Here is a 15855-nt window from a genome sequence, read left to right as displayed (position 1 = left end):
TTTTTTTTTTTTATTGTTCTCTGAGGAAAATAGGCTCTGCCATCTTAGATTCTTCTCTTGTTCATGAGGACTCACTACCCTGGTGCTATTTATTCCTTAAGCTCAACACACAGTTGTTAATTCAACATATTTCTACTTTTCTATAAGTAAAATCGTCCTTATTCAGGAATCTCTTGCAGTGTTGTCTGCTAAAATGTACCTCGTTTTGAGAGCAGAGCTGAACAAATCATTTTTAACCTAGGTTAAGGTAAAATATTCTGTGTATTCTTGTAAAATTGCTAACTTTCTTCCTGCATTAACAGCTGGAATAGAACTATTTTAATGTCACCACATACACCTCTGTGTTTTCCTAACTCAGCTAAATTCCTGAAACTCTTTCCTTAAATGATTTCTGTCTTAAATGTTTGGTCCACAAATTTCTTTGCACATAAGCAAGTTCACACTGAAGTGTTAGAAACAACACTGATGACTAATAAAAAAGTAATAAGGGACTTTGTGGGGCATTCAGCTTTAGTCTGTTTAACTTTTACTAGGTCCAGGGTTCAGTGCCTGTACCTGGCCAGCCACCACAAACAAACAAACAAAAAAAAACCTTTGTTAATTTGCATTACTAAAGTTAACTGCATTGTATGTACCAAGGCATTTTGTCAAATTATATTTGAACTAGATTAGAAAAAGCATTGTTTTTATTTATGTGTGTTTTATTATGTGATACATATGTGTGTGTGTGTGTTCATGTAGTAGCAACCATACCCATTTAAATGACATAAGTGAGGAGTTCAATTTTTTATGTTTTTTGAGTAGGAAATTATCTAATTATCTTCTTTCCATACTGCTGCTGCTTATATTCCCTTTTTTCCTACTGCAGAGAATCTTTGGAGTAATTATCTACCCAAGGGAGAGATCATTGAAAAGCCCTCAGCCAAATCATCTGATGTCTCAGGCAGTTTAAACCATGAATATGTTCTTGTTGACATCACCACCTCCTTCACTCTTCTGGTAGGGATCTTCTTTCCCTCTGTCACAGGTAAGCAGATGGGCTGTTGTCTGTTTTAGAAACTATCAGACCGAGGGGGTGATTTTTCTCAGAAGACAGAATTATGTTCTCAGGGTTCCTCAATTTGCCTATAGTCTTTGGTATCAGTGTGAATATCAAAGTCTTCAGGAACTCAAGAAGTTAACTTGTTTTTTTACCCCCTCTCTAAAGGCATCATGGCTGGATCAAACAGATCTGGGGATCTCAAAGACGCTCAGAAGTCCATTCCCATTGGCACTATCCTTGCCATCCTGACCACCTCCTTTGTCTGTATCCTTTTCATGGATCTAATCTGAGTCTTAGTCATAGGAACATACAGTAGAACTAGGGTGATGAGTATTTTTATCCTAATAAGGATATCTGCTTTCCACGACTTCACTTCTTGCCAGATAACCTGCCCACCTCATACACAAAATTCAAGAAAGAATTTATAGGATTAGTGAATTTAATAACTAGTTTTACTGATAGAAGAAATATCCTAAGTGCCTACTTTCTATCTCATGTTGGAGGATAAACAGCCATTTCCTTGACTCTTAATATGGTAGATTTAAGCAATGTTGTCCTTTTTGGTGCATGTGTTGAAGGGGTTGTTCTCAGAGACAAGTAAGTAGTTATTTCTTGTAACAATTCTGTGTCTATCTTTCATGATTTGTGATCATCCCACATAGCTCCAAGACAGTTATAAAGTCAAAAACCCACCCTGAGGTATCAATTATGACTAACAATTAGAAAATATACGTATATAGCTCACAAACAGATTAGTGAATAATAAGGGCCAATATGTTGTTATAAATATGTGAGACACAATGAATATAGCTCTTCAAAAAGGGAGCGAATCTGTCTGAATAAGGATTTCCTTGTATATTAAGAACTGTTGGAAAACTGGACCAAAAGTAAAGGAGGGCAAGTAAAAAGAGAAAAGATTTTAAGCATCTTTTTTTGTTTGTTCATTTGTTGTTTTTGGCAGTTGGCCAGTACAGGGATCAAACCCTGGACCTTGATGTTATCAGTATCATGCTCTAACCACCTGAACTAACCAGCCATCCCCTGTCTTTAGCATCTTCTCTATAAGATAAATACTTATCTAATTCTATTTGGCATTCTAAATAAAAGCCTGAAACTTACTTTCTTCATTTCCTTCATGACAGCTGCTGAGTGTTTATTTTTCCTTTCCTCTCACCTATGAGTATAAAATATGTTTTTGCAAGAAATTCCTAGACAGATCTTTCTCAAAATATCTTATTGTATGTAATATTGTTGAACCCTGGTTGACTGCAGTTAACAAACCATGGAAAGTGAAACCACAGATAAGGGGGGACTATTGTAATATAACAATTATTATTGACAATGAAAATTGGAATACCACTTTGGAAAGCTACTGGTCATTATCTCCTGTAGTCAAATATGCACACACCTATGACTCCACAATTCCACTTCTAGGTATATCCAACAGAAATGCATGCACATGTGCATGAAGAATCATACACAAGAATTCTCATAAAAGAATTAAAGGTTTTTATGATCAAATTAAAAGTCAGAATAATGGATAGTGAGGAAGAAGAAAGGGCATGTGGACATTAGAGAGACTTTTGGGTGTGGCAATGATTTCTTTCTTGACCTGTATGGCGGTTCCCGGGGCATTTGCTTTGTGGAAATTTATTGAGATGTACATTTATTTTTTGCACATTACTTTTTGTGTGTAATACTTAATAAAAAATTGTTAAAACTATAAAAAACAGAGAAATGCCATGTTTCACCATTCAAATTAGCAGTGTCTTTGAAATTTATATTTTAATGCTCAAGGCTAGCATGGAGTGTGTATGTGCCATTAGACTTGCACCTTCATATACTTCCAGTGGGAGTACAATTTAGTGTAACATTCTGGAAGGCAGCCTGGTAGTGCTTTTGAGATGTTTTAAGGTATTGATCTCTTTTGTTACAGTTATTCTTTCTTAGGAATCTGCCAAAAGGGGAAGGAAAAAAAAGTCTGGTGTGAATGTAGATATGTACATAGATATGTTAATTACAGTATTTTGTATAATAGAAAATCAACACTACAAGAATATATAATGTAAGTTATAATGCAATATTCAAACCACTACCAATTGTTTTTCATAGTTTTTCATGACAGGAAAATGCTTACATTTAAAAAGAATAAAGAATTATAGGTACAGAAGATCTCATCTATGTTTTTAAAAACATGGTAAATAGACTAAACTATGCAAAGTATGCAAATGTTAAATATTGTTAAAATTATGAATTTCCCCTGCTTTGTTGTATTTTTCTATACTTTTCCAATTTTCTCCAGGAGCAGATATTTTGAGAATCTGAAGCGGAGAACTGTAATTGAAGCTTAGCTTATTTTCTAGCCCTGTAGGTTGTTTTTTTTCTTAATATATGTCAACAGTGCCTTTTTATCAAATCTATCTTCCTTTACATTTCTTAATATTCCTGTCTATCTCAACTTTGATTCTCTAAAAATTTTAAATAGAAAAAACTGGGTGAATGTCTCTTTAGTCTTTCAGTCTAAAGTTATTTCCAGATTTAATTCCCCTACTCTTGTTTCTTTCCCAGGTTCGGGGATGCTGTGAAAGGTAATTTGGTGGTGGGCACCTTATCATGGCCATCCCCATGGGTAATTGTTATTGGTTCCTTCTTTTCAACGTGTGGGGCTGGACTTCAGAGCCTCACAGGGGCACCGAGGCTGCTACAGGCTATTGCTAAGGATAACATCATACCATTTCTGAGGGTGAGTGACCTTTTCCTATAGCCTCTTCTTTTTTACTAGGTTTTATGAGGAAACAGTGTAGTCTTTGTGGGCTTAGACATTACTAGATCATAAATGCGGAGACGTGGGTTTTTACTACAAGATCCTCTAAATCCCTAGTTTAAGTTTATATGTGATTGCTGTAAATGTGTTTAAAAGATACCACCATTGTAACACTTTCAGGCATCTTTAAGATATCTAAAACTGTAGGATAGAGAAATCAGGGAGCATTGACTCAATACTTCTGTGCCTGACATTTTTCCTTCTATGTATAGGTTTTTGGTCACAGCAAAGCCAATGGGGAACCTACCTGGGCTTTACTTCTAACTGCTGCCATTGCAGAGCTGGGAATCCTTATTGCCTCCCTGGATCTTGTGGCCCCAATTCTTTCCATGTAAGAGCTAGTTATTGTCTTCAGTTGTTCTTACTTAAATGATATATAATACATGTTGATTTCCATCAGTCATATAATTGTAGTGATAACAGAGTGGGCAAAATACAGGTGTAAATTCATTTAAATAATAAATATTCCTGAGAATCTTCATGTATAAGGCTAACTTTTATAAATTATTATAGTTTTTTCCTACCTGTGTGACTTCAAAAGTTCTTTGCCTTCATTTCTGACTCATTATCAATTGGTTATAGCTTTTACTACTACTGTTAGCTTTCATTCATATACCTGTGACTTATTCATGACTTACTATCTCCTTGGCACTGTGAAATACGCTGAGAATACAAAGATGAATAAGATACAATCTTTTTTTTTTTCTTGGTGGCTGGCTAATATGGGGATTTGAACCCTGTACCTTGGTGTTATCAGCACCATGCTCTCCCAAGTGAGCTAACTGGCTAGCCCATCACACAGTCTTAAGGAACCGATGATAGAAAAGGAATCCAGTGATCCCTGGATAGCATGATGAATGCCATGGCAAAGCTGAACACTGGGTATCATAGAAGCATGGAAGTGAGTCATCTGAACAGACTGGGATTCAAGAAAGATTTTCTCGAGGAAATGACAATTGTTTCTTAAAGAATAACTGGTTATTTGCTTAGAAAAGAAAGGGTGAAGAAGGTTCCAATTAGGGAATGCCTAAAAGGAATTGAGGAATAAAACAATGTAGCACATCCAGAGAATTGAAAGTAGTTTGGCTTGGCCAGAGTGGAGGACATGTTGGGGAGTAGCAGGTTAGAGAAATATGTAGAACCAGATAACAAAGGACCTAGAACTTTTACCTGGAAGTAGTGGGTGTTCCTTTGAGAACAAAGTGATCATATATATGTTTTAGAATGATCAATTTGGTATAAAAGATGGTTAGAAGGAGACAAAAATTGAGCTGCAAATGCTGATTGGAAAGAAATAAGAGCCTGAACTAAGGTGGTGGTAGCAGTAATAATAGTAGAAGTTTAGAAATTTTTAAATAGGTAGAATCCATAGGACTTAGTAAATGAATTTGGAACAAGAGTGAGTAAGGAAGAGGAAATCTGGATTATCCCAAAAAGAACCGAGTAAACAGTAGTTGTGTCATTGACTGAGTGTGAGAACATAAGAGGATGAGCTAGTTTGTCAGAAGAGGTTTGTTTCTTGACTTCCTATTTAAATCAAGGGTTAATAGTCTAGAGACAGGCTTCAGTACAGCAAAGGTCCTTAGTTATTTAAAATAACCTTAAAAGAATCATTTTATAATAATAATCATTCCTCTTACTCTTTTTATTCTTCCAGGTTTTTTCTCATGTGTTACCTCTTTGTGAACTTGGCATGTGCCTTGCAGACATTACTTCGAACCCCCAACTGGAGACCCCGATTCCGCTACTACCACTGGTAAGTCTGGGTTTTTTTTCCTTCTTTTTCCCCCACATTTGGAGAGAACCCATCATCAAACTAGAAAACTAGGGAGATTCTGTGTTCTCCATGCAATTTTTTTCTTGGCCATCCATTCCATACTGTCTGTCTCATTGTTCAGTTCTTGAATGCACTCCCTCCTATCCCATTTTTAGCTATCTCAGTACAAAATAACTTATAACACCCACTGAGGATAAAGATCAAAACTATAAATATTTCTAGCCTGCTACATTCCTCAGGTTAAAATTTCCCTTTTCTTGTCGATTTTCTCATCTCCCTCTTGGCTAAGCACTGGATAAGAAAAGGACTTATCTCTTTCTGGGGTTTTTTGGAGGGTTTTATGTGTGTGTGTTTGTTGTTGTTTTTGTTTGTGGCAGCTGGCCGGTTCAGGGATTGAACCCTGGACTTAGTGTTATCAGCACCACACTCTAACCAACTGAGCTAACCAGCCAGCCCATCCCTTTCTGTCTGTATTCTCATATTCTCATCAGTTTTCATCGTCAAACTCTCTTCCTTATGACAATTTAATTTACTAGTTAAGAATGTGAGCAGTGGAGTCAGGGGATCCAAGCTCAGATCTCACCTCTACTATTTCCTAACTTTGTAACCATCAGCAAAGCACATATCAAGTAAAATTTCATTTTACTCATTTGTATAATGGGACTAATAAATCTGAAGTGCTTAGCATGGTACCTGGTACATAGTAAAGCTCTCAATGAAATGCAGCTGCTGATGTTGTTGTGGTTAAATCTTCCCAGTTCTGAAGGAGCCATCAAAATTTTTTAGCTACCATCCATCTCTTTCCCATCTCTTTTCTCTCATAGCTAAGAGCTCTTTAATTATGTCCTGTATGTACTTGTTGCTACGTTCCTCTTTGCTATCTCCTTGATCTCTTTCTGGTTTCACCTACCAATGGTAGGCAGTGATGTGACCTTTACCTGACAAAATTTAGATCTTCAATTGATTTTAACACCTCTGATCCTCTTTCTAGCTTTAACTTTAAAGTTCATTATGAACATTTCTTTATGTTGTTTTGCTTCTAATATTTTTTCCTCTTTCTCTTTACCTTATATTTTCATTAGATACTAATCTTCCCCAGATTAACAACTCTCCTGTTTATTCTTTAAAATTTATCATAGAGCTAGGAAGTTCATTCTGTACACAAAAGAACTTCAGTAAATGTAGTTGTCTACCTAATTTATTGATCAAAACTAGCACATAACTCTCTGTCATGTTTCTCTTAGGTACAGTAAGAAATCTAATGGAGCTAGCCAGTTAGCTCAGTTGGTTAGAGTGCAGTGTTCTAACACCACAGTCAAGGGTTCACATATTCTTATTGGTCAGCTGCCAAAAAAATAAATAAGAAAAGAAAACTAATGGCAAATTCTTCTCAGTGATTTTTGCAGTTACACTAATAAATGTTCATAAAAATTTTAGGAATATTTATATGAAAATTTTTAAAAGATCTTAGAGTTATTAACATTTCTGACTTCATGTCCCATCCCTGCTTTGCCAGGTGGGTATTAATCGTCCTCATAACCACAGATGACTTTAATAGAACCCCCAATTCATTTATATGTTTTTCCAGCAGTGGGAAACATCCTCTAGTAGAAAGGATGGTTTAGGCCTTGGTGCAGTTCTACTGATGGTTGCCAATCCATGATAAGACAACTGTAGAAACTGAGAATAAACATTTAATGTTGAACTTTCAGAAGGAGAGAACAGACCTGTAGTTTCTAGAGGCTGGAAAGGGGAAGAGAGGGGGGGATTAGGGAGTAATTGGGTAAGGGACACAAAGAATAATTATCATTTTGTAATGATGAACATGTAGTAATATTGATTTATCACATACTGTACACAAATAGTTCATAGTCAACTCTGTACCCCATAAATATGTATAATCAATTACGTTTCAATTCTAAAATAAATTTTTTTAAAAAAGAATAAACATTTAGAAACTCTTGCAGTAATTCAACATTGCCACAGCATCCAGGAATGTGATAATATTTCTAGTAGTTTATTTTTACTGCATGTTATAAAAGTTCTGTCTGTAATAGATTGGAAATTTTAAAAAAAAATTCCTCACCACAGATAGTTTAAGAAGCACCTCTGGGCTAACCACTCAGCCAGTTAGAGTGCAATGCTGCTAAGACAGAGGTCAAGGGATCAGATCCCTGTACCAGCCAGCCCCAAAAAAAAAAAAAAAAAAAATTACCTCTATAGCATAGGCTTTTTTCTTAGCTGCTTAGAAAGACACTTTTTTGTTTGTGTTTTGTTTTTAATTTTCTAGGGCCCTCTCTTTCATGGGAATGAGTATCTGTCTGGCTCTGATGTTCATTTCTTCCTGGTATTATGCCATTGTAGCTATGGTAATAGCTGGTATGATCTACAAGTACATTGAGTACCAGGGGTGAGTATGAATTTGACCTTGATCAATATTAAAAGTATCAAGACTGGCTAGTTTGGTTAGATCCAGCTCAATGAAAATTATATGAAGGACACATATAATTTTGTCCATAACCAAATTTTGCACCCTAATTCTCTTAACCTTCTTGCAGATGCAAGCTTTTCATCATAAGGGGAAACTGTTGAGAAAGTATGAATGGATCAATGAAAAATAACTAAATAATAATGATCAGTATTAAACAAAGCATAACACAAATAGAAATATTTTTGCTATCTCTTCAGTCAAAGGATTGTCTCTGAAATGAAAAAGAAATTAGTCCTGAATAACTTTGTACAGTTAAGACCTCACTGACAACTTCTAAAAATGAGGAATAAATAACATTCTGATTCAGCAAATTACACTGAATTTTGCTTTCTCCCCATTATTTTCAAGATAACTTAAACTCCGGGACTCTAATAATTTACTAGTCCAAATTGCTATTTTAAATTATTGCTTTTGAATAGTTATATAGAGGACCAAGGAAGTGACCCTTCCAGCCTTTATTCTGAACTGTTAATGCAGTGCAGTCTGTTGGTGCAACCCTTAGTTTTGATCTGCTTACAGTGAGTTCATTATGTTAGTAAAGAGCATAATGTAAATCATTAATATGAGTTTTAATCTTCTACCTTGTGCATGTTATTTAGATTCAGAAATAAACTATTTTTTTTAAATTATATGAGTACTTCTTATAGTTTAAATATGTCTGTGTTCTTTTCTTCTTTTTCTCCCAGAGCCGAGAAAGAATGGGGTGATGGTATTCGTGGGCTGTCCCTCAGTGCAGCCCGGTTTGCTTTGCTTCGGCTGGAGGAAGGCCCTCCACACACTAAAAACTGGAGGTATATAAATGAACAGAACTTAGTGGTGTTTGGGAGATAGAGAACGCACAAAAATGTTTGCTTTGTTGATTATAGGATAAGGAAATCTTGTGTGTCGAGGAATTGGTATAATGGACCTGTTTTGAACTATCCCAAGTCCTTGATTCCTTTATTCCCTTTCTTCATGTGACTTATGATCTAGATTTCTACCATTTGATATTCTTACTTGAATACTGTTCAATTTGAGATAATACTGGGAGCATTCAGAATAACTCAATACTCCTGTCAAATTACATATTTTATACAGATCTCCTGAATTAAAGGGTGGAATTGTCATTCCTGTTCCCCAAACCAAAAGTGTTTTCCCCCTCAATCCCCCACCAACCTCTTCACAGGCCTCAGTTGCTTGTATTACTGAAACTAGATGAAGACTTACATGTCAAGCATCCTCGCCTCCTCACCTTTGCCTCACAGCTGAAAGCAGGAAAGGGTCTCACTATTGTGGGTTCTGTCATCGTGGGGAACTTCCTGGAGAACTATGGCGAAGCTTTAGCTGCTGAGCAGGTAAGTCAAGACTTACTGACTTAGTGGAACTTAGCATACAACTTTGTGATGTGAAGTGGTAAGACTTCAGACTTCTAAGTTAATCCCTTTCCTGAGTGATCTAGGAGGTTTCCCACTTAGTGCTCACTTTTGAACAGTCATGTTCTCCAAAATAATAAGATGATCCAGAAGACAGTTATTTATTCCTTCTTATCAAAATTATCAAGGCTAAATGTTATTTCCAAATAGACTCCAAACACTGAACTGAAAAGTCATGTAAATAAATCTATCCCTTGAACTATGGAGGAGGACTCCTCTCAATCTTGGGGGCAATAAGCAGCTTTTCCTGTTTACTAGTCTATGAGGGTACTTCAAAAAGTTTCTGGAAGGATAGAACTAAAAGATAATACAAATCTCTCCATGAACTTTTTGAAATACCCTCGTATGTGATATCATAAGTAAGATTGCTTTGCTATTTTTGATTAGCTATACTTAATATTAAAGTTCTACCTGAAGAAGGAAAAGTTTTCACTCTAATACTATAAATGATAGAACTAATCCTATTGTTTGGAGAAATTTCCAACTGCATATCAAAAATTTTACTGGATTTCATTTTGGAATGCTTTGAAACCCAAAAACTAGAAATGTTGGAGAAACATTAGTCCAGAATGATGGTAAAAATAAATAAAAAGAGCACAGGATTGCAAATCAGGAGGGCCTGATTCATATCCTAGCTACACCACTGACTTAATCCAGGCCTATGTGAAAATCATATCCATTTTCCACACCATTGTTCCCTTCCCCTTTCCACCAAGAGGGTGGAGTAAATGAGATATTTCCAAATTGGCTCAACTAAATAAAAGAATAATAAAGTAGATACAAGTGTCATCAGTAATCACTATTAAAATGTCCAAAGAGAGGGCCGGCCCGGTGGCGCACTGGATAAGTGCACCGCTTGGGAAGCGCAGCGGCGCTCCCGCCCGAGGGTTCGGATCCCACATACAGACCGGTTCCCGCTCACTGGCTGAGCGAGGCGCGGGAGCAACACCGAGGGTTGCAATCCCGTTGCCGGTCCCCGGTCCGGTACGGGGGCAACACTGAGGGTTGCGATCCGTTGCCGGACACGGAAGAAAAAAAAAAAATGTCCAAAGAGATATGGGAATGGGAAAAGCAGAAAAGAAAGCATACCTTAGAAAATTCTAAAGTGAAATTGAATCATCAGATTGAGTTTCTAGGAAGATGAGTCAGGGCATGGCTGGAAGTGAGGAAGGAAGGAAATCATATTCACACTGGTGAACTCATCCTAGTCAATTAAGAATGTTGAGTACTCACTTTGAGGAGATCCCTGTTCTCAGTTTTTTGGTATGCTAAGGAAAAGTAGAATAGAGGAAATGGCAGAGAAACTACTTTAGAAAGTGAAAAGACAAAGGATGCGATGAAATTTTATTGGTACAATTTTAACTGCTTGGACTTTTCCAAGGAGATACAGTCTTATGCAGAGTTTGAAAAGATGAGGGGAGTAAAATATGGAGTAGGAATAATGGATTAAAAGATCCAGGGTGAAGTCATTCCGTGTTGAGGTCCTGTGTATCTTTCAGACCATAAAGCACCTAATGGAGGCAGAGAAGGTAAAAGGATTCTGCCAGCTGGTGGTGGCCGCCAAGCTGAAAGAAGGCATTTCCCACCTCATCCAGTCATGTGGCCTTGGAGGCATGAAGCACAACACAGTGGTGATGGGCTGGCCTAATGGCTGGCGCCAAAGTGAAGATGCCCGCGCTTGGAAGACTTTTATTGGTACTAAACATTTATCATAATAGGAGGGCCCAAGTAGGGGATATAGTTAAATCCCTGTCACTCTAACGCCACTTCCTAGTCTCCTATAGTAGAGACTATGCCACTGCTGAAGCATAATCTTATAAGGCCACCTAGAAAACTACTAGTAGTAATAACCTGATGCTACCCACCCTCTCCAGCTTTATATTGTGTTCATGAATTCTTTTTCAAGTCTTGTGCTAGCAACTATCTCTGAAAATATCATGTTTTCACTTATGATTTCCTGTGTTGACATTCTCACAGGAATTGGAGGAATTTTCCTTCAGCATCAAAGTCTTCCAAATTCATGTATCCCTACCCATTAGTCATCAGAATATGTATCTAGTAACATAAACCATGGTTCTCAGTCTAATTATGTTAGCTATTCAGATTTTTCTCAATGATTTTTGTTACTTAACGAGGTATAGCCTATTACATAAATAGGACAAAGAAATGTAAAAGAGCGTTACCCTTGCTTTCCTGACATGGTGGGAAATACCCAAGCCTACGGATTCTTTTCTGCTGATCCTGATTCTCTTTTTTTCTCCCTAGGCACAGTTCGAGTGACAACTGCTGCCCATCTTGCTCTGCTGGTGGCTAAAAACATCTCCTTCTTTCCCAGCAACATGGAGCAATTTTCTGAGGGCAACATTGATGTGTGGTGGATTGTGCATGATGGGGGGATGCTCATGCTATTACCATTCCTACTGAAACAGTACAAGGTATTTCAGACTTTTTTAAAATGTTGTTTTCCCTTCTGTACTGATTCACTAGACAAACGCTTCATCTTTGATTATATAGTGTTGAGGCTTAGAATCAGAATAGTTGGGGATTATTCTTAGTTCTGCCATGATCCCAGTTTCAACCTTATGAGAAGTAGTTTTTGTATTTGATACCCACCTATTTCCAAGTGAAATTCAGCAAATTTAATAAAGTTCCATATGACCCCTTGGGAAAAACAATAACAAGTGAACACGTCTTAAAAAAACGACAAAAAAATGAAGTCTCTGAAACACTGGAAACCTAAAGTATATGTAAGTGTGTGTGTGTATATATGTGTATCTCACACACATGTATCCTCATCCTTTGGTAAGACTAATTACACTGAAATTTAAAATAGTAAATATTACAGTCTACATGGTATCATCAGTGTGCTATCTGTATAAAGCACCTTCTTACTGTACCACACACCATCTTTTCCTTTTTGCTAGGTTTTCTAGTTATGAAATAAAGAACTCCTTAAATCTGTATTTAATGTGTTGCTTAGTCAGTCTTTTGCCCTAGTACAATAATAGCAAGTAGGAAGCCAGCAGCAAATACCCTTATACTATAGCAAGGTTGTTTTAGGCCACAATGCCTCATGTTTTAGGAAATAACTTTTTTTTTTTTTTGCCTTTTTGCTGTATGTACGGCACTCTCTCAGGTGTGGCGAAAATGCAGCATACGGATCTTCACAGTAGCCCAACTAGAAGACAACAGTATCCAGATGAAGAAGGACCTAGCTACCTTCCTATATCATCTGCGCATTGAGGCCGAGGTGGAAGTGGTGGAGATGGTAAGAAAGCTGAGTTTGAGACAGAAGAGACCTCCGTTTCCCTAGGCCCCACCCTTTCTTCCTAGAACCTTTTGTTTGGGGAAATTTGTTCAGCTGTAAATGTGAGTTAACCCCCCTAGTTCCAACAAAATCCTAATTTGTTGACGTGGATGAGTAGAATGTGTATGTGATGTGTATTTGGTGGTGTTTTTGGTTTTGCTTTCTTATTCATTTGTTTATTACACATCCCTTATATTTCTGCTAGATTATTATCAGTTTAATATAGTTTCATTAATTTTTAATTCACATATTCATGTTTAAAATCTCACGTGCTTAAAAAATTTTCTATAACCTGGCAGTATTAAAAAAAAAATAGACTAGAGTTTGTGTTTTATGTTTCAAGGAAAGACATTTAATGGTTAGATTATGGAAAAGAATCTCAGGACCTCTGGATTCTATCTGTAATCTAAAATAACATATTTATGTAGCTCAATGAAGAAAATAGGGGTGAAACTTAGATTGATACTGTGATACTTTTTGTGGTATAATTTAGTGAATGGAAATAAAATGTATGGTTGTACTGTTCATCTTTCTTTCTCCTTTGTGCTTTTTGCCCACTCTGTGTAATGTCTGTGGCAGCATGACAGTGACATATCAGCTTATACTTATGAGCGCACTCTGATGATGGAACAAAGGTCCCAGATGCTCCGGCACATGCGACTATCCAAAACAGAGCGGGACAGAGAGGTGAGACCTTGCTGCATTGATCTAATCCCAGACCTAATCCCAGTCTGTCAGTGAAAGGAATGGAACTATATTGCTTTCAGAGGTGACAAATATTTTCCTTCTCACTTTATCAGTTATTCCATTATAACCCCATTATTGTTTCAAAATAATTGAAGATGAAGCATGAGAGAAAATTAGGTAGAATAACTATGGTCGGATCTTCCTCAGGCACAGTTGGTGAAAGACCGAAACTCAATGCTACGATTGACAAGCATTGGCTCTGATGAGGATGAAGAGACAGAAACCTATCAGGAGAAGGTGCATATGACCTGGACAAAAGACAAGTACATGGCATCCCGAGGGCAAAAAGCCAAGTCAATGGAAGGATTCCAGGACCTGCTTAACATGCGTCCGTAAGTTTTCCCATTCCTATACTTGTCTCATAATACAGCACACAGGTGACTCTAGTCATAATACAGCACACATGTAACTTTGCCTGAAAACAGGCATATTATATGCATATTAGCTCCCATTTAACATTGTATGCAAAGTAAACATCTTCTTTCTCTCCATATAGTTCATTGCCATACTGTGTTCCTATAAAATAAGCAAATGTATAATGAGAAAACTGAGGATATTATCATAAGGAAGTCATTTTATCATATTATCCATAGTTATGCAAAAAAAAAAAAATGGATCTCAAATTTTTAAGGTTGACTATATAGCTAATTTTTCTGTGTGTCTAAAGTACCTCTGTTTCTTCCCCATCCAGGGACCAGTCCAATGTAAGGCGGATGCATACAGCAGTGAAGCTCAATGAGGTTATAGTTAACAAGTCCCATGAAGCAAAGCTAGTTTTGTTAAATATGCCGGGGCCACCCAGAAACCCTGAGGGTGATGAAAACTGTATCCTTTGCAAGAGTAGAGCTGCCAGTGGGGAAGATATTTTTAATCTTTTTTTTTAAGCCTTTTTCTTAGATGAGACGATTATTGTCTGTGCTCCACTTTCGCTCTTTGAGGAAGACTTAAAAGTCTTATGCAAAGATTCTTATAAAATCATGAGATTAATCCCTTTTTGTGGAGTTAGAGGTATAATATATTCTCTCCAAATCCTAAAAAGAATTTTTAGGTGGTATATTTGCAACATGACTTCTAATATTCAGCATATTAAACCCTTTCTGACGATCCTGCAGACAGAATACCCACATCCTTCCTCCTTTTCAAGTTCTCCCCATTTTGCAAAGCCTCTTTCTTTTGGATGGTGTTAGGGTAGAAGCTGTTGAGGTGAAATTTCCTTTAACTGAGAGAAAAGAGAGGCTCTTCCTCATACACTTATCCCAGGATTGTTTTTATGGGAACTCTTTGGCACCGCAACAGCATAGACTGGCCCATCCCACCAGTACTATTAAGGGAAAGAAGTTTACAAAAAAGAAATAGGAAAACTATTAGATCTGACTTGAGTACCTTCATTTAGAAATTACTTGGGTGCTCTCTAGGAATCTTATAAGCTGCCCTATTGTGGCTTTTCTTTTTAAAAATTATTTTTAGGCATTTTTATCTTATTTTGTCATTTAGAATAACATACCACCGTGGGTTTCCCCATTTTTTAAATGGCATTTAGAAAATATCTAACAAGTGGGAGTCTTGTATTATATATGCAAAGGGATTAGATGCCTTGATTACTTCACCGGATTAAACTGAATCCAAAGTTCAGACTTTTCTAATTCTGAGTATGTAATAATTAAGACGAGCGTACTCATTTTGCAGCTCTATAATCAGGTAAACTCATTATTATGAAGCCAGGTTATAAAGTGTGCTCGTCTTCTGCCAGTTTATCTCCTTGACAAACTCTGAAGACATGGAGTTCCTAGAAGTACTCACCGAGGGACTAGAGCGAGTCCTCCTTGTCCGGGGTGGTGGCAGTGAAGTGATCACCATTTATTCATAATCTACTTCTGAGTGACTCTTCTTGGCCTCACCTTTACTAAATGGCTTCCATCCTCCATGGAAGTTCCAGCTCTTTACTCTTTACACTCCCACTCAGCTACAGGCCTGTGTTCTCTACACATCACACTGAACTCTTGATGACCTAAGCCTCAAGGACTTGTGCAAAAGAATACAAATAGATTTGCTTTTTGCTCCCATATGATCTGCTGTCTTACAGAAGAAGCAAATACTCCCTCAACATCAGAACAATGATCAAGTCCTAAAAGCCATGTCTGTACCGGTCAAAGGCAAATTACAATTAACAAGCTAAGCCAATAAATGGATTGGTAAAGGGATGCTACAAATTCAACTGAAGACAAAAAGCAAATATATATCCAACATTAAAGATG

The 15855-nt window shown here is 37.0% G+C and overlaps 1 protein-coding gene across 1 annotated transcript in view; it reads left to right on the top strand.

Annotated features, from left to right (window-relative positions):
* SLC12A6 (solute carrier family 12 (potassium/chloride transporter), member 6) overlaps positions 1 to 15855 on the top strand; it is an 83130-nt gene that overhangs the window by 64354 nt on the left and 2921 nt on the right. The window contains exons 10-25 of the mRNA XM_008588355.1: positions 869 to 1027; positions 1208 to 1306; positions 1582 to 1639; positions 3611 to 3785; positions 4079 to 4197; positions 5524 to 5622; positions 7934 to 8053; positions 8821 to 8925; positions 9300 to 9468; positions 11046 to 11241; positions 11812 to 11981; positions 12683 to 12814; positions 13433 to 13540; positions 13748 to 13932; positions 14292 to 14425; positions 15376 to 15852. Of these exons, the coding sequence (XP_008586577.1) occupies positions 869 to 1027; positions 1208 to 1306; positions 1582 to 1639; positions 3611 to 3785; positions 4079 to 4197; positions 5524 to 5622; positions 7934 to 8053; positions 8821 to 8925; positions 9300 to 9468; positions 11046 to 11241; positions 11812 to 11981; positions 12683 to 12814; positions 13433 to 13540; positions 13748 to 13932; positions 14292 to 14425; positions 15376 to 15467 (2120 nt within the window). The 3' untranslated portion in view covers positions 15468 to 15852. The remainder of the gene's footprint in view (positions 1 to 868; positions 1028 to 1207; positions 1307 to 1581; positions 1640 to 3610; positions 3786 to 4078; positions 4198 to 5523; positions 5623 to 7933; positions 8054 to 8820; positions 8926 to 9299; positions 9469 to 11045; positions 11242 to 11811; positions 11982 to 12682; positions 12815 to 13432; positions 13541 to 13747; positions 13933 to 14291; positions 14426 to 15375; positions 15853 to 15855) is intronic.

This window comes from Galeopterus variegatus, unplaced genomic scaffold, assembly GCF_000696425.1.
Source record: "Galeopterus variegatus unplaced genomic scaffold, G_variegatus-3.0.2 Scaffold4786, whole genome shotgun sequence".
Classification (NCBI taxonomy): domain Eukaryota; kingdom Metazoa; phylum Chordata; class Mammalia; order Dermoptera; family Cynocephalidae; genus Galeopterus; species Galeopterus variegatus.
Note: the sequence above shows the minus strand (reverse complement) of the source record. Positions and strands in the feature narration are given on the sequence as shown.